Genomic DNA, 21287 nt, shown 5'->3' with positions numbered 1-21287 from the left:
AAGTGAAAAATATCTGGAGCAGTTTTCGTTTTGTGAAGGTTGTGAACCCTATGGTAACATGCATGCATTGTTTGCAGGCATTGCCTTGAGGATTGGTGAAGTAGCTGGTAGCTGTGTAAAGTATCTGTACGCTGAGTAGAGTATAGCTTTGAGGCTGTGTAATGCATCCGGATGCTGTGTAATGTATTCTGGGGCTGTGTAAAGTATCTAGAAGCCTTGTGAAGTTGCTGGAGGCTGCATTCGCTCATCCAGTATTAATGGGTGTGTGGAGAATCTGCAAGATAAGTCAAGTAGCTGGTGGCTGTGTGAAGGATCATAAGAGTGTGTGCTTTATCTGAAGAATGGGCAATATATATATGAAGTATCTGCAGGCTTTGTGAAGCATCTTACAATTGTGAGACAAAACTGCAGGCTGCGTCAATTTTGTGAAGCCAGCAAGGAATATCTAGAGGCTATGGGAAATATCTGGTTTTGATGCACACTATCTGAATGTAGTAATAAATATCTTGAGGCTGTTTGAACTAGTTGGAGGCTGTTTGTAGTACCTAACAACTATTTGAAGTATATTTATTAGGTATAAAGTAACAAAGTATCTATAGGCTATACGCCATATACTGAGGGTGCATGAACTATGTGGGGGTTGTGTTAAGTATCTGGGGATATGTGAAATATGTGAGGTATCTCAAGGTTGTGTGCAGTAACTGTAGTACAAAGAGGATGTTTGAAATAACCAATTCTTTGTGAATTACCAAACAGCTGTGTGAACTAGCTGATGGTGAACTTAAAGTATTGATAGGCTGTTTGAAGTATGTGGAGGCTGTGTGCAGTACCCAGAGGTGACATATGTGGAGGATTTGAAGGTAGGGTGAATTAACTATGCACTGGGGGATGGATAACATGTCTGTAGGCTCTGTGAAGTGTGTAGAGATATAGTCAAGTATCTGGCTCTTGGAAAAGAATCTGGTGACGGTGTAAGGTTTGCTGAGGCTGTGTGAAATATTTGGATGATCTGTGAAGAATGTGGAATCTATTTAAAGTATCTGGAGGATGTATGAAGTATATGAGGCTAGGTGAAGTATTTCCAAGATTTGTGCAATAGCTGGGGGCTCTGTGAAGTACATAGAACTTTGTATAGGAGCTGGAGGCTGTGCTAAGTACCTGAAGTCTGTGTGAAAAAGCTGAGGGATGTGCAAACTAGCAGATTATTCAATCAATCATGAGTTTATAGGGCGCGGGTACTCACCTGTGAGCCTCTCAAGGCACTGTGGGTGGGGCTGTGGGGGGCTGCTGATCCGTCGGGGTGTGGAGGGTCAGCCGAAGAGCCAGGTTTTGAGATCCTTCTTGAACTGTGTCACCTGCTTGGATTGCCTGAGGTGGAGTGGCATCGTGTTCCAGGTCTTGGCGGCGAGGTAGGAGAAGGATCTTCCTCCGGTTCTGGTCTGGTGGATCAGTGGGATGGTGGCCAGGGCAAGTTGGGTGGAGCAGAGTTGTCTGGCGGATGTGTGGAAGGTGAGAAGGTCATTCAAATATTCTGGTCCTTCATCATGGAGAGCTTTGTAGGCATGTGTGATGAGCTTGAATGTAATTCTCTTGTTGATAGGGAGGCAGTGGAGTTGTCAGAGGTTTTGTGTCATGTGGCTGCGGCAGGTGATGTCGAGGACCAGTCTATCTGTGGTGTTTTGGATGTTCTGTAGGTTTCTGAGCTGTTTCTGGGTGACACAAGCATAGAGCGCGTTGCCATAGTCCAATCTGCTGGTGATGAGTGCGCAGCTGGCCATCTTTCTGGGCTCTGTGGGGAGCCACCTGAAAGTCTTTTTCGAAATAGGCAGAGTGTGTGGAAACAGGAAGAGGATACTGCATTGCTTTGGCAGTTCATTGATAACGTGGAGTCCAGTATGATGCCAAGGTTGCTTTCGTCGTCCGTAGGGGTGGGAGGGGTTCCTAGTGCCGCGGACTACCAGGAGTCGTCCCACGGCTGAGGAGGTGGGTCCCAGGATGAGTACTTTGGTTTTGTCCAAGTAGAGTTTGAGGCCGCTGTCCTGCATCCAGGTAACAAATGCTTTCATTCCGTTTTGAAAGTTGATGTTGGCGGTTGTGGGTTTGTTGGTGAGGGAGATGATCAGCTGGGTGTTGTTGGCGTAGGAGACAGTGTTGAGTCTGTGGCTTCTGACGATGGCTGCGATGGGAGCCATATAGATGTTGAAGAGGATGGGGCTCAGGGAGGAGCCCTCGGACACTCCGTAGCTGATCTCTGAAGGTTCTGAGAGGAGCAGGGATAGTCTGACTCGCTGTCTTCGGCCGGTCAGGAAGGAGTGGATCCAGTTCAGTGCCTTGTAGTGGATTTCTAGAAAACTGAACAATTGCCAATACTGTTTTCCTATCGTGGATTTCGGCATTGTGGAGTATTGTGATTAGGGTGCGGTGGGAGATGTTGTTGAAGATGGCTGAGATGTCTAGTAGGGCTGCGGTATTTCCCTGGTCAAGGAGGGAGCGATGTTGTCGGTGGCAGCAGGGAGTGCAGTTTAATTGCAATGGTTGCTTCAGAAATCCAAAGGGGAGGTGTCCAGGATGTGGTTCTCTTCGATGAAATCGGAGAGTTGGACGTTGATGGCCTTCTCAATGCCCTAGGGAGGAAAGGCGAGGAGGGAGATGGATCTGAAGTTCTTCAGGTTTGTTGGGTTGGCAGACGGTTTTTTCAGCAGGGCATTGAGTTCGGCATGTTTCCAGTCATCTGGGTAGATGGTGGTTTCAATGGAGCTGTTGATGGTGAGGCAAAGCTGGGGGGCGATGGAGGCGGCTGCTCTGTGGAACAAGTGGTACAGACAAGGATGTGATGGGGCTCCTGAGTGGATCCTCTTCATGGTCTTGAGTGCATTGTGTGTGGTGAATCCAGTTGAGCACGATCTGTTGGGGTGTGGCGTGGTTGCATGCGGTGGTGCTGAGTGTGGTGGCAGGGTCTTGGGTGTTGTAGATATGCTTGATCTTCTGGTGAATGAAGGGCCAAGTTTATTTCAGCGGTCTTAGGAGGGTGGGACGTTTGTGGTCTCGCTGTTGGGCCTGGCATACTCCTTGACGATGGTGAAGAGTTTTTTTGCTGCTGTGTGCATTGGCATTTATTCTGTCTTGGAAGGCCATTTTCTTTGTGGTTTTGAGGAGAAGGTGGTGTGCATTGATGGCGGATTTGAAGGTTGGTGGGTTTCAGGGGTTTTGTTGTTCATCTCTTCTCGAGTCACCGGCAGGTGCGTCTGGACTCATGGCAAGTGGGAGTGAATTATCTGACTTTCTTGGAGTGTTGTTTGTCTGGTGTCTTCTTGAGGGGTGCCAGAGTGTCGGCACAGTTGGAGATCCATCGGTGAAGGTTGCGAGCTGTGGTGTTGGCATCTGTTGGTGTTGGTGGGGTCGTTTTGCAGAGGAGGTCAACGATACGTTCTTCAGTGGCCTTGTTCCAGCTGCATTGGGGGAGATGAGGGCAGTGGTGTATGTTGGGCATTGTGAAGGTGAGATGTACGCAGTGGTGGTCGGTCCAGAGGAGCTTGCTGGGGTGGCTGTAGGTGGTGATCCTGCTAGCAGAGAAAACAGGGTTGGCAGTGTGTCCAGCCGTGTGGGTCGGTGCGGTCACTAGCTGCTTGAGTCCGATGTTGGCAAGGTTCTCCAGCAGGGAGGTGGTGTTCTGATCACTGGGGTTGTCCAGGTGGAAGTTGAGGTCACAGGTATGATTTACTCTGTGGATGCAAGAGCCTGGAGTGCGATGAAGGATGTACGAAATAGCTGGTGGATGTGTGAAGTATTTAGAAGTTGTGTGAAATAGTTGGAGGATGTGCCAAGTAGCTGCAAGTTGTGTGTAGTAACTGGGGGATGTGCAAAGTGGATAGAGGATGTGTGAAATAACTGGAGTATGTGTGATGCAGTTGGAGGATGTGCAAAGCAGCAGAAGGATGTGTGAAGTGGCTGAAGGATGTGTGAAGCAGCTGGAGGATGTGCGAAGCAGCTGGAAGTTGTGTGAAGCTCCTGGAGGAGGTGAAAAGTATCTGAAGAGTGTGTAAAGTAGCTAGAGGATATGCAAAGTTGCTACAGGATGTGCAAAATAACCAGAGGAAGTGTGAAGCAGTTGAAGGATGTGTGAAGCGGCCCAAGGATGTGCAAAGTGAAAGGAGGATGTGCGAAGCAGCTGGAGGATCTAAGAAGTGGCAGGAGGCAGTGTGAAGTAGTTAAAGGCTGTGAGAAGTATCTAGAGACTTTCTGAAGTATCTGGAGGCCGTGTGAAGTAGTTTAAGGCTGTAAGAACTATCTGGACACTTTCTGAAGTATCTGGAGGCTTTGTGAAGTAGTTGGGGATGTGCAAAGTGGTTAATGGATATGTGAAGTGGCTGGAGGATGTGCGATGTGTCCGGGACCTGAGTGAAACACGTTGAGGCTGTGTGAAGAATACACAGTCTATGTGAAGTACCAATGGCTACCTTAAGTGCTTGACCAAAATTAAAGGCTTAATTTCCCTGTGCCTGATATTATACATATTTGTAATGTAATATGAAACGGGTGTTGCAAAAAAGTGAACCTATGTGGAACACAAACTTTTACTGCACTATGTGCAATAAAGTAATGTCCCAAAAACATGACCTTCCCCATGTCCTCCTCACAATATTTCCTGAGTGTTATCCAGTCTCTCTTGGTGCAGCAAATTGGCCTATGGACAGCATTCGAGGCACGAGATGATGTTGCGCAAATAAACATGTTCAATTTAAAGTTTATATGCCTGAACTATGTGACATATCAATTGTAATTAAAGAAGGAAAACCAGAAGTACACCCCAATCCGATTGGCTCCATGTTGAAAAAGAAATGTCATGATAGAAACAATGTTACGATTCACTATCCCTGCCCTGAGATAATCATACCAATTACACACTTAGGGGCCAATTACAATGTTGTTTGGAAAGCCCATGAATAGCTCATTGATTATATTGCCTTCACAGCCCACCACAGATTCAACTAGAGATCCTGACATAAACACCTTGTGATTTAAATATACAACCAGAACTTCATCTGGCCCCTTCACACCTTATTCAGATTGTCGGTATTCGTACACATCATTAATTTTGTACTTGACCCATAGGTCAACATATGTACGTCAAAAACATCTGAACTTGGTTTTCAACCACACTGGGAATTGGATGAAGGAAATATGACGCAGATGCAATAGTCATATCCCAGGAGTCGACAAAGCCAATATTGAGACCCCTAAAAATCTGCTTGGTGGCAAGGTAATGTATATAGCCGTGGAAGTCACTCAGACGCTCTATATCTACTGAATGCTCTCGGATGTTTGATGTCTTCACTATTATCTTGCTATCAGGACTCCGGGCCAGGAGGCGTTCCACAGCTTTCCGAACAGAGATGACTCTCCGTAGAAATAGGCTGAGTGGGAAAGGGCGGAAGTGATGGCCAATCGTTACAACAATTATGTAGTTGGCCCCACCAACCAGCTTGTCAATTTCGTGAGGCACGTAGGCAAGACTTTTGACATTGTACAGACTTTCTGTCAAAAATGGATGTCCATGCCTGATCCACTGAAGTTGTATGTTCTTGTCTATGTCCACATAGCGGATAGTTCCATGGAGACCATTTTCATGGACATTAAAATGTTTGAGAGCTGAGGAGGAAAAAGAATATTGAATTAATTTAATTTATTTAGAGGTAAGGTCAATTAAGAAATCAGCTAGGACTGTAGTTTGCCAGACCCAATTTTCGCAAAGACAATTTTCTCTTTGCCATCAACCATAACATCAGACATGAATCAGTGACATGCATAATTACCACGTACAATCACTGCATTGAAGCCGGAGCAGATGTCAGCCTATTGGGATGTAGGTTGTTTGTTATTCCAGGTGGTGATAATAGACCCAGAATTACCAACACCTGGGATATCATTAATACTGGAGTAAACAAAAAGTAATGGATAGAATACTTGAATGAATTTCATTTATTTATTTTCTCTGCTTGCCGTGGCCGTTGCTCTCCTCTCTCTTGCTCGTCTGTGTTGTTGATCAAAAAGAATTATTTTATGCATTGTTTTGAATGCTTTTCCTGTCCCACTTTCTTTCCTAACACTTACTTAGGATGACTGTCACATGGTATATATGAGTATGATTGAAGACACATGAATGAATGAAAACCACACATTGTTAGCACTTGTGAATGTAAATACTTTCATGTAGGATTCTTTTCCCTTGTTCTTTTCTCTCATGTATATTTAATGTATTTTGAAACAACGTAGAATAAGTTGATGTTCAGAAAATGTACTTTTGAGTGACAATTAGAAAATAAATGAATTTATTTAAATGATTTAGTCTTTCGGAGATCCGGTTTTGGTCTGTTCTCCTTACCCAAATATACATTCAAGTGAATTGCAGTATTGGCAATTGTTGTTGTTTTTTCACTTGAAGGCTTGGCCTTACTGCAAATAAGCCAGACTTGTTTTTGGTTTTGCTGAATGAATTTCAGGCACTGGTAATTACTCGGCCACATCCCAATCCATCATTATTTTGCACACTGTGCCACATCAGTGTGAAAATGGCCCTGGGTTGCTTTTTTCCGGTTCAGGGAGGATAGGATAAGAGCTCTTGAGGCGGAAAGCCGAGAGCGAGGGACCTCCTTGAAAGTTGATTTTAAAAACTGTATTGCGTGATTTGTACCTGTGTTTTAAAACTAATTGCACTTTGCTCACCTGATCGCTCTGTGTCGCTGCTCAGCCGAGTGAGGCGCTGAAGCAGGCAGCAGGCAACCGCTGCGACCTCCCGGGCTCCGCCCACCGAGTTAGGCCACGCCCCCTTTACTATATCTAGGCGCGCCCTGGTGTCAGCGCTGCTTAGATAAGAGCTCTTGAGGCGGAAAGCCGAGAGCGAGGGACCTCCTTGAAAGTTGATTTTAAAAACTGTATTGCGTGATTTGTACCTGTGTTTTAAAACTAATTGCACTTTGCTCACCTGATCGCTCTGTGTCGCTGCTCAGCCGAGTGAGGCGCTGAAGCAGGCAGCAGGCAACCGCCGCGATCTCCCGGGCTCCGCCCACCGAGTTAGGCCACGCCCCCTTTACTATATCTAGGCGTGCCCTGGTGTCAGCGCTGCTTAGATAAGAGCTCTTGAGGCGGAAAGCCGAGAGCGAGGGACCTCCTTGAAAGTTGACTTTAAAAACTGTATTGCGTGATTTGTACCTGTGTTTTAAAACTAATTGCACTTTGCTCACCTGATTGCTCTGTGTCGCTGCTCAGCCGAGTGAGGCGCTGAAGCAGGCAGCAGGCAACCGCCGCAACCTCCCGGGCTCCGCCCACCGAGTTAGGCCACGCCCCCTTTATTATATCTAGGCGCGCCCTGGTGTCAGCGCTGCTTAGATAAGAGCTCTTGAGGCGGAAAGCCGAGAGCGAGGGACCTCCTTGAAAGTTGATTTTAAAAACTGTATTGCGTGATTTGTACCTGTGTTTTAAAACTAATTGCACTTTGCTCACCTGATTGCTCTGTGTCGCTGCTCAGCCGAGTGAGGCGCTGAAGCAGGCAGCAGGCAACCGCCGCGACCTCCCGGGCTCCGCCCACCGAGTTAGGCCACGCCCCCTTTACTATATCTAGGCGCGCCCTGGTGTCAGCGCTGCTTAGATAAGAGCTCTTGAGGCGGAAAGCCGAGAGCGAGGGACCTCCTTGAAAGTTGATTTTAAAAACTGTATTGCGTGATTTGTACCTGTGTTTTAAAACAAATTGCACTTTGCTCACCTGATTGCTCTGTGTCGCTGCTCAGCCGAGTGAGGCGCTGAAGCAGGCAGCAGGCAACCGCCGCGACCTCCCGGGCTCCGCCCACCGAGTTAGATCACGCCCTCCTTATCGGATATTTGAGAATGTGCTGTTTCCGGAGGTGCAGCGGACGGGCGCAGCGGGCGCGCCGGCGGTGCGCCGAAGGCGCGCCAAAGGCAAGCCCGTCTGCGCCCGTCCGCGACCTGACGGGACCAGGGGCCATATTCCTTGGCTCACCGACCTCCCAAGGCAGGCCATATAGTTCGGCAGCCCTACACAGCATAGGAAGAAACATCGTTGCCCAGTGCACGCATATATATGTCCCTACAGAACTTCCCCCCAGCTGCCCAGACTGTAAACATCTTTTCCGGAATAACCCCGTGGCCGCTGTTCCGAAATACTGTATGTATGCACAAAACTGCCGGTCACTGCCCAAGCACTGCACACAAATCGCCATGCTGCTTGAGGAGCACAAGCCAGACGCGCTCTTTTTAACAGAGACATGGCTTACGACCCAATCCGAGCCCGATATTGTTACAGCCTTACCAGCTAGTTATCACATTTTTAGACTCGACAGACCAGAAGGGAGGGGGGGTGGGCTGGCCATTATTATAAAGGACCAGTACCACTGCCGCACCACAACATCCACTATCCCTGGCTGTGAGAGTCTGGAATTCTGTATAGAGTTCAACGCCAACCACTCCTTCTCTGGTACGCTGATCTATCGCCCCCCTGAGTCTGCAAAACTATTCCTTAGAGCACTACCAGAGATCGTAGCAAAAAGATCCCTATCGGCGGCTAGTTATACAGTATTGGGAGATCTCAATCTGCACTTTAACTCGCCGTCCGACCATTCTGCCAAGGAGTTAATTGATGACCTCGAAGCCCTTCAACTGTCCCAGTTGGTCACAGCCCCAACCCACGAAAAAGGGAACCTTCTCGATCCTATTTTCAGCAATAGTATGGATCTAATAACGGCCCAACCTATCCCCCTTCCGTGGTCAGACCACTACCTGGTGCCGTTTACCTGGTCCACCCATAAAACCCCCCAACTATCCCCCCAAACCTTGATGAGAAGAAACTGGAAAAAACTCCCCGGCGACCTTTGGAGGCTTGAGCTAGACGCTACCCGTCCGCCATCCTGCTCAGACCCCAATCTGGCATATGGAAACTATGTTAGCTGGATCACAAATTCCTTAGACTCTCTCCTGCCTCTTCGCAAATCGTCCTCTAAGCGAGCGCAGACATCAGCCCCCTGGTTCTCTGACTCGCTGAGAGAGTTAAAACGTCGATGTAGGCAACGGGAGAGAGCCTGGCGCGTAGACTTCCTTCTGGAAAAAAAGGCCGCCTATAGAGAGGCGATCAGAAGCTATAAAGAAGGGGTCAAGGCAGCCCAGGCAACTTATTATTCCGACAAAATCTTGGAAGCCAGATCAAAGCTTAAAGAAATTTTTAACATAGTAAAGCAATGCACGAATGTCCTCACTGCTCCCCCTCTAACCAAGACCAAGGAGCAATGTAATGAACTGGCGGAATTTTTTCACAACAAGGTGTTGAACATATATGCCACCTTTCCAGCCATGGCCCTGAATCATGAGGTGCCCGACTCACCCAATTCGGAAAATCTCCCCTGTTCAGGCCTGTCTACTACTGAGCCGACTCTTGATCATTTCCCTCCCCTGGACCATGTCACCTTAGAGAAAGTGGCTCGCCAGGTTAAGTCGGGCTCCCCTCGCGACCCAGCCCCCCCAGAAATCCTGATGCAGGCAGGCGATGCCATCCTCCCTGTAGTCCTGGAACTGCTAAACTCATCTCTGTCCACTTGCACAGTTCCCACTGCCTGGAAGCAAGCCTCTGTACGGGCGCTCTTAAAAAAACCGAATTTGGACCCTAACGATCACTCCAACTATCGCCCCATCTCATTGCTCCCGTGGACTGGCAAGGTGCTGGAAAAACACATAAATGCCCTCTTGGTCCAGTTTTTGGAGAATCACTCCCTACTGCACACCTCACAGACAGGCTTCAGACCTGGCCACAGGACTGAAACCGCCTTGCTAGCAGTTACCGAAGAGTCTCGAAGGATACTGGATCAGGGGGGATCAGTGGCAGTGATCCTCCTTGATCTAAGTGCTGCCTTCGATACGGTCAGCCATGCCACTCTGCTGAACCGTCTCCAGAACATCGGAGTCTCGGGAAACGCACTAAGGTGGTTCAGTTCCTTCCTGGCTGACAGATCTTTCCAGATCTTTGATGGCAACACAACATCTACCATCAAGCCTCTTAGCTGTGGAGTTTCGCAGGGCTCATCGTTGAGCCCTGTCCTGTTCAACGCCTACATGAAACCGCTGGCTGGGGTAATAGAACCGTACGGCATTAAAATCGTGTCGTACGCCGACGATACCCAGCTAGTGGTTTCACTGGCCCAAGAGAACGGTGGGCAAGCCTCGGCCGGCCTGCTGAACTGCCTGGAGAGCGTGAGGGAGTGGATGACCAACTCCTCCCTCAAACTGAACGGGGGAAAAACTGAACTTATGCTCCTAGGCCCAGCCTCACCACTACCCTTCTCTTCCCTATGGCCCGCCGGTCTAGGAGCACCTCCTACCCCCAAGGACAGTGTTAAGAGCTTGGGAGTTTGGTTAGACCACAAACTCTCCTTCTCTACTCAGGCCACCAAGTTGTCTGCCACCTGTTTTGGCCTATTAAGAACGCTGAGGAAGGTCCTTCCACTTTTACCTCTAGATGCCAAGAAGGTGGCGGTACAAGGCCTCATCCAGTCCCGTTTAGACTCAAACAACGCCCTATACCTGGGGGCGCCTGAGATGACTCTCCGAAAGCTGCAGGTGGTACAAAACTGCGCAGCACGTACCATACTCCAACTTCCACGGTCTCAGTCCGTTAGACAGGGACTGAAAAGCCTACATTGGCTGCCTGTGAGACAGAGAGTGGCATTCAAGGCTCTGTGCATCACACATCGGGCTTTTTGGAAGACTGGATCAGCAATCAACACCAGCCTTGTCACCCCTTACCACCCTAATAGGAACCTCCGGTCTACCGGTGCTTTTCTGGCAGCGGTACCCAGAGTAAAGAGAGCTAGGTCCGGGGGCAGGATGTTCTCACTGAACGCCGCCAGGCTGTGGAATGCACTCCCCCTTGATCTTCGATCCACACCCGACCTACTCCCATTCCGCAGAAAACTGAAAACCATACTATTCAGGAAGCCCTTCTAGCTCCTCCTGTGTTCTGTCACGTCTCTGTCTAAACTCAGCGCTTGGACGCCCCTGGGCAGCAACTGCGCTTAATAAATCGATAAATAATAATAATAAATAATCTGGCTTGGCAGTTGTCTTGACAGGTTTTTTGGCTCTATTTCGGAGTGATGAAGGCTTTAAGCTTGCTCACATCTAGGATCTGTATTCTTACCTTGTGTTGGCCCTTTTAAGCCCTTTTTCCAGACCTAGAAGAGGATAGCTGCTTTATATGATGATAGATCCCTTATTCTTGACTCTAATCCATCTATTGCCTATTGGCTTTGATATAATTATGTGTCCTTTCATTATCCTGCCTATAGTAGAGGGTGGATCCTGTGGTCCATATTTATATTACACATTGGTATGGTTTGTGTAGGTACTCTGACAGAGCTAAGGGTTATTTCATCCTTCTCAGGCCTACAAGGCCCAGAACTAGAGAGACTCCATTTTGCTTTCTATCCCTGCAGAGCTGAGATGCTTAAAGGGGAAAGGTAATGTTTATAGTTAAGCCTGTTGTCTGCTAGGGGAAAACCAGCCAGGACTGGTTCTTATCCGAGGAATGTGTTTGTCTCTTGGGTTCAGACGTAACATGCGGATGCGCACTGCGGTTGCGCGAGGGGCCCTGGAGCTGGCACAGGAATTCGGTGGGAGGCAGCCCTCTGTTGGAAATTTCCATGAGGGAAGAGCATTCTATGATAGTGAAGTGCAGAGGCGGAGTCAGTTAGTTGAGTTGGAGGAGCGGAGAGAGTTGAGCTGGAGTTGCAGAAGGAGTGGAGAATCAGAAAGAGTTTGTGTTGAATTGGAGCAGAGGAGAGGAGTGGAGTTGCAGGAGGAGAAGAGACAGAAGATGCTTGGAACAGAGAGAAGACAGACAGACAGTCAGTGAGCTGGAACTGAAGGAAGCAGTCAGAAGCAGTTACTTATCAGGAGGAGTTGTGAATAGCTGGAGTCTGAAGTAATGCCTTTTAGAAGAGACTGAAGTTATATCGTGGATTAATCTGTGGGAGCAGCTGGAGTGAATTTGACATTGGCATGAAGACAATCAGATAGAGTGAAGAAGCTAGTGGAGGGAACAATTATCAGAGCGGCAGAAACCATTAGACTGAAGTTGGAAGGAGGAGAGAGTCCGTGGGGGAGAGGAGTCCAGTGCAGAGTGATCAGCGCAGAAGTGTGTCCAAGAGTGCAGGAGAGGATCTAAGACGAGCTAAGGTACAGATGAGAGAGAAGCCCAGATGACAGCTAGAGCAAGACTTCATACTCCCTAGGTGATATGGTTCCTTACTTTTCAAATATTAACCTTGTCCTTATACTGTATGTCTAATCCCTTTTCTTTCAGCGGTGTGTTACAGTTCCTGTTAGTCACAGAGACCCCGCAGATAACATTGTCCCTGTTATATGTCTAATCCTTTTCTTTCAGCGGTGTGCAGTCTATTTATAGTTCCTGTTAGTTACAGAGACCCCCCAGATCTGTGTATGAATCCTTTTCAATTGTTATTGTAATAAAGATACCCCAGTTCTTAGTGAACCAGTGTGCATGTGTTATTCTTATGATAAAGCTAGCCTTTCTTCTAATCAGATGCTTTAGCAACTGATGGATCAAAAGGAAATAGGAGCGTTTAAATCAGGGAATAACTCTTGCATACAGTGTGTGTCTCTTGTTCTTAAAGCACAGGTAACCTTTCCTTCTAGTCAGGTGTTACAGCCAGAACAGATGCTGCCCCTGATCCGGTAAGTAGCCACTGAATAATTAGGGAGAGAGAGGAGCCCTTGAGCTAGGGAATTATTGACACTAAGTGATTCGGCCATCCCATAATATTATTGTAGTAGCAAACCTTTAGTGAATAGTGAGAGTGACTTCCCAACATAGAGAGAGAGAGAGCTGAAGGTATTCATAGGAAAGTGATCGTCGTTGGTAAGCGGCGTTAATGAGAACACCAGGTGGGAGACTGGTGTGTAGGTCCGCCGGATTGTGGACCGGGCTGTGAGTTAGAGAACACTGGGGAGGACACCAGTGTCTAGGTCCGCCGGATTGTGGACCGGATTGTGAGGAAGAGAGCACCAGGGCTGCAGACCGTTGTGTAGGCACGCAGGATTGCAGAGGTGCCGAGTGAGCACTGATGGTGATCAGTGTGTAATGGTAAATAATCAGAACTGCCCCAGGGTAGATTAGTCTGGACCCATGTGGTCGCGAGACTATGAGGTATGAGTGTGGTGTAGGGCATGGACGTCCTTAGTAATCAGTGAGTATTCCTAGTAATCCCTATAGATTTAGTGGTGTTCCTAATGATATGCGCTTGTATATTGCGAGTTCCCCATTCTCAGGTAGGTACCCAGGTGCCTGGATAGATGGGTCCTGAGGAGGGAGGTGGTTACATTTTGGACAGGTTGGTGCTGGTTCTATCTGGTCTGAGAATCTGGTCATAACATCTGGCGTCACAAATTTGTTTACGTAGCCTGTGTGCGCTGTATTGTTTTTGGTTGGCACTCGGCATGAAAATTGGCCTATGGGCTTGAACAGTTGCAGTGTAAGGAGATGGCAGTTCATCATGGCATTTGACTTATGCAGGGTGGAAGAAATGCTTTTCATCTTGGTGTTTGAACTGTCAGGCTTGAAGGGTGACATTACATGAGGGAGACAATTACATCTTTGTGATGATGCAATTGTATATATGTGTGTGAAAAATGCTTTTAAATTGCCCATTAAATTGCTTGCTGCATTTGCTTATGCTGTGCAATGTGAAATGTGTTCAATGTAATATGACTTGTGATGTTCCTTGTGAATAGCGCCTTGTAAATATGGCTTGTGAGGAGCATGTTCTCATTTTGACTTGCTGTGTTTCTTGTGAATTGCGCCTTGTACATATGCCTTGTGAAGAGCATGTCATTTTTTGGACTTGTTGACTTTCTTGTAAATATGGCTTGTGAATAGCGCCATGTGCATATGGCTTGTACAGAGCATACTATTGTTGCGTTAGACAGGAGAGAGCTGGATCTCTTTCAAATGCTTGGGGAAATTGTTTTGTAGATGTGCGCACGTGTTATTTGAAAACGTGGAGTGATAAGTTCTTGAATTTCCCATGTACTGCAGACATTGGGGAATGAATGTGTTTGAGCTGCCAAAGGGTTAATCTCTTGGATTGAGACGGCAGTATTTATTTTAACATGCTGTTTGACAAGCATGGTTATGTGAGCTGACACTAAAAGTCAGTGTTTGTTTAGATGAATGATGGTTTGATTTGACTTTTTCATTGGTTGCTGGGTTCTGCCTATGTGCTTTGTCAGCTTGCTGACAGAATGGTAACATCTTGCATGGAGCGAAAAGCAGTGTTCATTTAACATTCTATTTGAAATGCGTCCACGAATTTGTGTGGGTTTGCCCTGGAACACATGATTTAATGTGTCTGACTTGGAGGTCGGAAATTTATAAATCAACCAGTCGGATTGAGATAAGGGTGCTTTAATGCTTTCGCGGTTGAGAAGAAAATATAAAACAGACCCATCATAGAATGTACTTTTAATTAGTAAACTGCAACCGTGTGCTTTTAAAAAAAAATGTGTGTTCTAGAAAATATACATTATTATTTTTCCAATGCAAGCTGCCCTTTAGAATAGCGTGTGAAAGTTAACCCACTCAGTTAGAAAACATGGCTATTTATAATAAAAGAAAATAATGAATCTGGCCCTTTTTAATAGGTAGAGTAGAAAAGCTTGCACACTAAATTATGAATTCTTGGTTATGAAATGCAAAATTACATGTTGCCCCTTGTTTAATTTGAAAAAATTTAATGTGTTTGCATGCAATGTTGTTCTAATATTTTTTCCCTTGCAGCTAGTAGCACTATTTCATGATAGAATTATTTTAAAATGCTAACATGTGTGACTTAGTTACAAAAAAAAGGCTTTATTAATTTGCTTTTTACCACGTTTAAGTCTGCTTCACTTAGTTAGAAAATAATGGTCAGTGCTTCTGCCCTGGGAAAGGCTGTAATGTTTTCAGTTTCAAGGCATCTGCTTTGACCTTGACTGATATGAGCCCTGCATCTGTTCGCGCTCTGAATTTTGAAAGGGTGGAGGCCGGGTAACTTCTGAGAGCAGGGAGAGCCAGCTTGTTATTCTTGGCTATATTACAATTTCTTTCCAAGGAGAAATGTTTATGTAAGGGGGGGGTCAAGTCGCTCTTCCTTGCTGTCGGTGCAGACAGCTTCGTTGACTTCAGATAAGGGATCCTTGCACATGCAGAATAATTGGCAGACTCTTGGCCCTTGGAGTTAGATAAATACAGTAGGCACAGAGAGCTTCCCTGACTAGAGATTAGAGATGCTTGGACAGAATGGTTGGCAGTAGCCTTGCTCCTGCAATGAGATCAGCATTTGGCAGTGATTCAAAATTACATCGCACTGTAGCCCGGCTCCTGCTTTTTATTATTGGAGCGGATTCAAAACTCTGAGCGCGAACATCTTTCTGAAGGGAGGGGCTGTTTTTCAGATGAGTACGGAGTAGCTAGGCCCCAGCCCTTCTGGCTGTGTATGACAAGATTGGATTTTGCCCAAACAAATTTAAAGAATATGATTTATATAGAATGTTTAGATTATTCCTTGGATTTAGAAGAATTCTTTTTATAAATTAGGAGGTTTCTTTCGACAAGAAAAAGCACTTGGGGTGCTTTTTAAATGGAAAATGTATTTTTGCTAGATTAATGATACTTGTTTTTCGTTTCAGGTTGTTGGGATGTGGTGTTTGGTGTGTGAGTCGGCCCACCCCCCTCCCACTCCCTTTGGTTTTTTATCTTATTGTTTTTATTTTTTATGTTAGTTTGTTGTTTTTGGAATATGAAACCAGACCAGACCGGATGGTGGCGGATGAACGGCGGAAGCTGGTGACTAATGACCAGATCGGAGGAAGTGCTTCCTTGGCACAGGATAGAGATGAAGAATCCACAGTTGACTGCCTTGGCAGATGAATTTATACCTCTTCATTACAATTTCGATGATCTGGATTTCCTGAACTTTTTTGACAAAGCCAAAAGTTATATCTTTTAAAAAGCGAACTGAATTTTTGAAAAATATATATATATTTTTGAACCCTAAATTACAGTATTGCACGAGTCATGTGCTATGATCCCTAATGATGAAATGCTGAACCCATTTTTATTTGGTTATAATTATGTTTTCCAACAGAAGGAGTCTGAAATGTAATTTTTTGGCCTGCATTCTTGAGCCTTCCATTTTTCCCATGTTTCTATTTCAGATGGACATTGTGCCACTTTTGCAGTTACCATATACAGGCCCCACTTAAAAAAAAAGTCTCACAGTCCTGTTCATGGTTTTGATGTTTCATATATATTTTGCCTTTAGTATGCTATGCTATTTCATTATTGATACACTTATTTATCTTTCACCTATTTCATAGTTTTCCTGTTTTCTGCAAAACAGTCTTGACAATGGAAGAGAATGCAGTGTTTTAAATGATGGTGCACACATGTGTTCCACAGCGTGATACAGTGAGGAACTAGGTGCAAACTGTTTGATCTTTACCTATTGCCTTTGGCATGGTTATCTTGTAGACAATGTATACACCACACTTAGATAACTTTCTTTGATTTTATTGCTTGATATGCATATTGCTACACCAGCTATTTTGTAGGAATGGGGTTATCCTTATTTTCCTGTTATTACACTTTCACTTTGATTCATCAACTCTTAATTAGAACAGTGGGATTAGTTCCAAGGGTGGTCACCCTAAACTTTAAGTTGTCCTGGGAGGTGTGTCTTTTAGTAAGGTTATGTCCTTCTTCTATTAGTACTGTTTGCCTAGACTTTGAGGACCCTTTGTCATGTTTATTTGTTAGATTTCACCAAATTCTTTCTTAAGTTGACCGGAGTAGGTAGGCCTCATTTAGGCCCATTGTTATTTTTATTGCATACACATGGCCCTACACCAATAGATTTCATGAGTTATCATTAGAAGTTGAGGTACATTTAGTTCTTAAGTTGACCGAAGTAGGTAGGCCCCGTTTAGGCCCCTTGCTGTTTTCATTCTACAAACATGGCCCTACATCAATAGATTTCATCAGTTATCACTAGAAGTTGAGGCACATTTAGTTCAAGGGTGCTTTGGTTAGTTTCTGTTGTTATCAGATCAATTTTAGTTATATTTCAGCATTCAGGTCAAGGGTGCTTTGATTTGTTTTCAGTTGGTTGTTAGATTTGTATTCCCTACATTAAGTTTCAGGTGGAATTTCCTTAAGTTGTCATCTATTTTAGAGAGTCTTTTGGTTTTTGGTTTTGTTGATAGATTATGTTGATGTTTGTTTATTTGTTTGTTGTTTTTTATAGATGTTCGCAAGATAAAGTCTAGGGTGGAATGTCTTGACAGGTTTTTTGGCTCTATTTCGGAGTGATGAAGACTTTAAGCTTGCTCACATCTAGGATCTGTATTCTTACCTTGTGTTGGCCCTTTTAAGCCCTTTTTCCAGACCTAGAAGAGGATAGCTGCTTTATATGATGATAGATCCCTTATTCTTGACTCTAATCCATCTATTGCCTATTGGCTTTGATATAATTATGTGTCCTTTCATTATGCTGCCTATAGTAGAGGGTGGATCCTGTGGTCCTGACTTTATATTACACATTGGTATGGTTTGTGTAGGTACTCTGTCAGGGCTAAGGGTTATTTCATCCTTCTCAGGCCTACAAGGCCCAGAACTAGAGAGACTCCATTTTGCTTTCTATCCCTGCAGAGCTGAGATGCTTGAAGGGGAAAGGTAATGTTTATAGTTAAGCCTGTTGTCTGCTAGGGGAAAACCAGCCTGGACTGGTTCTTATCCGAGGAATGTGTTTGTCTCTTGGGTTCAGACGTAACATGCGGATGCGCACTGCGGTTGCGCGAGGGGCCCTGGAGCTGGCACAGGAATTCGGTGGGAGGCAGCCCTCTGTTGGAAATTTCTATTAGGGAAGAGCATTCTATAATAGTGAAGTGCAGACGCGGAGTCAGTTAGTTGAGTTGGAGGAGCGGAGAGAGTTGAGCTGGAGTTGCAGAAGGAGTGGAGAATCAGAAAGAGTTTATGTTGAATTGGAGCAGAGGAGAGGAGTGGAGTTGCAGGAGGAGAAGAGACAGAAGATGCTTGGAACAGAGAGAAGACAGACAGACAGTCAGTGAGCTGGAACTGAAGGAAGCAGTCAGAAGCAGTTACTTATCAGGAGGAGTTGTGAATAGCTGGAGTCTGAAGTAATGCCTTTTAGAAGAGACTGAAGTTATATTGTGGATTAATCTGTGGGAGCAGCTGGAGTGAATTGGACATTGGCATGGAGACAATCAGATAGAGTGAAGAAGCTAGTGGAGCGAACGATTATCAGAGCGGCAGAAACCATTAGACTGAAGTTAGAAGGTAGAGAGAGTCCGTGGGGGAGAGGAGTCCAGTGCAGAGTGATCAGCGCAGATGTGTGTCCAAGAGTGCAGGAGAGGATCTAAGACGAGCTAAGGCACAGACGAGATAGAAGCCCAGATGACAGCTATAGCAAGACTTCATACTCCCTAGGTGATATGGTTCCTTACTTTTCAAATATTAACCTTGTCCTTATACTGTATGTCTAATCCCTTTTCTTTCAGCGGTGTGTTACAGTTCCTGTTAGTCACAGAGACCCCGCAGATAACATTGTCCCTGTTATATGTCTAATCCTTTTCTTTCAGCGGTGTGCAGTCTATTTATAGTTCCTGTTAGTTACAGAGACCCCGCAGATATGTGTATGAATCCTTTTCTATTGTTATTGTAATAAAGATACCCCAGTTCTTAGTGAACCAGTGTGCATGTGTTATTCTTATGATAAAGCTAGCCTTTCTTCTAACCAGATGCTTTAGCAACTGATGGATCAAAAGGAAATAGGAGCGTTTAAATCAGGGAATAACTCTTGCATACAGTGTGTGTCTCTTGTTCTTAAAGCACAGGTAACCTTTCCTTCTAGTCAGGTGTTACAGCCAGAACAGATGCTGCCCCTGATCCGGTAAGTAGCCACTGAATAATTAGGGAGAGAGAGGAGCCCTTGAGCTAGGGAATTATTGACACTAAGTGATTCGGCCATCCCATAATATTATTGTAGTAGCAAACCTTTAGTGAATAGTGAGAGAGACTTCCCAACATAGAGAGAGAGAGAGCTGAAGGTATTCATAGGAAAGTGATCGTCGTTGGTAAGCGGCGTTAATGAGAACACCAGGTGGGAGACTGGTGTGTAGGTCCGCCGGATTGTGGACCGGGCTGTGAGTTAGAGAACACTGGGGAGGACACCAGTGTCTAGGCCCGCCGGATTGTGGACCGGATTGTGAGGAAGAGAGCACAAGGGCTGCAGACCGGTGTGTAGGCACGCAGGATTGCAGAGGTGCCGCGTGAGCACTGATGGTGATAGAACTGCCCCAGGGTAGATTAGTCTGGACCCATGTGGTCGCGAGACTATGAGGTATGAGTGTGGTGTAGGGCATGGACGTCCTCAGTAATCAGTGAGTATTCCTAGTAATCCCTATAGATTTAGTGGTGTTCCTAATGATATGAGCTTGTATATTGCGAGTTCCCCATCCTCAGGTAGGTACCCAGGTGCCTGGATAGATGGGTCCTGAGGAGGGAGGTGGTTACGTTTTGGCCAGGTTGGTGTTGCTCTGGTGAGCTGGTTCTATCTGGTCTGAGAATCTGGTCATAACAGCAGTTAGGGCTGCACTTTTCCTATAGTAGCAGGGTCAAGACTGATTTGCATATAGCTGTGTACTAACTGAGGTGGCATGGTGTTCAAAATAATGATGGATTGAGATGTGGCTCGAGTAAATACCACTGGCTGAGGTTAAATCAAAAATTCCACCCATTACTTTTTGTATGTCACCCAAGTGGGATGGATATGCCCAGATGTGGGTCCTGTGCACAGTCTGCTTTTCGGAATCAACCTATTCTCATCTGATAAGCCTAAAACAAGGACTAAACTGGTCCTGGGTTGCTTGTTTCCAGTTCAGGGAGGACCAGGTTTGGCAGTTCCGCCTGGACTACTCCTATTGAAGCAGGCTTAAGCCGGAGCTGCATACAGCTAGGTCCATAGGGGGCATGGTGTTCAAAATAACAATGGATTGGGATGCGGCTCGAGTAAGTACCAGTAGCTGAGATTACTTCAAGCATTCCATCCATCACTGTTTTGGAAACTTTAGTACAGGGCCGGACTGGCCGTAGCGGGCACCGGGCATTTCCCTGGTGGGCCGCCAGAGTAGGGGCCGATTTTGGGCCCCTGGGGGCTGTTTTTGTTACAAGGGGTCAGCAATATCGTCCCCCTGTAACAAAATCAGCAGAAACCGGCACCAGCAAAAAGGTCGGCTACACCCCCCCCTCACCCCAGGGGGGCTGGTTTTGGTTCCCAATCCAGACCTGCTTTTGTAATTCATCATTAATGGGACCAGACATTACAGGCATTATGATATATCCCACTACCTACGCATATGGATTGGAAATAGGCAGAAATCTGGATTAATAACTCATTCTCTTCATATTTTTCTCGAGTTCCTAGTCCGTAATTCCCATTTGAGCCACAACAGTCAATTCTGGGCAGAACAAGAACCTGTAATATAGGTTTATGCGAGCACCTGGCATCTGCAATGTTCTCTGCTGCTTCACCACCAGTACTGAGCGACTCCCTCCTCAAACAAATGTTTACTGGTCAGGCAACACAGAAACAGGTTGAAAGCAGGGCTGTGAAGTCCTTAGAGATGCCATCGGAACCCGTGGGCGCCCCTGTCCTAATTTACTTAACACTCCACTAGCCTCATCAGGAAGAGGTCCCAGGAGCCTGCCTCGCACAGCTTGCAGAGACGCCTTAACCCCAAACTAGAATGCAATATCCCCAACAAAGCTACTGTCCATGTAACCACTCTGCCTTTGGCCCCGTTGTACCTGGGACTATAGTCCAATTGTATTGTGACAGACAAGAAATATACAGTCCTTTTTTTTCCAACCAGATGCATTCGGTTGCATCTTCGCAAGAAACCTCAAAACCTGGCTCTTCGACAGACCCCCTCCTTGATGGAACGGAACCTGCACCCCCCCACCCCTAGCGCCTTGAGACCCTTACGGGTGAGTAGTTGCGCTTTAACAAACTCCTCATTGATTGATTGATTGATTCACGGTGACTGGGTCCGGCGATGTCCCGGTGCAGTGCCCATCATGTTTTGCTTCAACATGCCCTGTGGAGTCAACACCTGTGAAAGAATACAGTGCTGAAGCACGGTGATCATTCTGA

General features: G+C 46.0%; 1 protein-coding gene across 1 annotated transcript in view; it reads right to left on the bottom strand.

The window, feature by feature from the left end:
- Positions 1-4754: 4754 nt before the first annotated feature.
- Positions 4755-21287, bottom strand: part of LOC147732725 (NXPE family member 1-like) — a 98810-nt gene continuing 82277 nt past the window's right edge. The window contains exon 5 of the mRNA XM_086958856.1: positions 4755-5649. Coding sequence (XP_086814982.1) covers positions 5114-5649 — 536 coding nt within the window. The 3' untranslated portion in view covers positions 4755-5113. The remainder of the gene's footprint in view (positions 5650-21287) is intronic.

Source organism: Lissotriton vulgaris, chromosome 2_1, assembly GCF_964263255.1.
Source record: "Lissotriton vulgaris chromosome 2_1, aLisVul1.2, whole genome shotgun sequence".
Lineage (NCBI taxonomy): Eukaryota > Metazoa > Chordata > Amphibia > Caudata > Salamandridae > Lissotriton > Lissotriton vulgaris.
The sequence above is the reverse complement of the archived record's forward strand: the minus strand, read 5'-3'. Positions and strand labels throughout refer to the sequence as shown.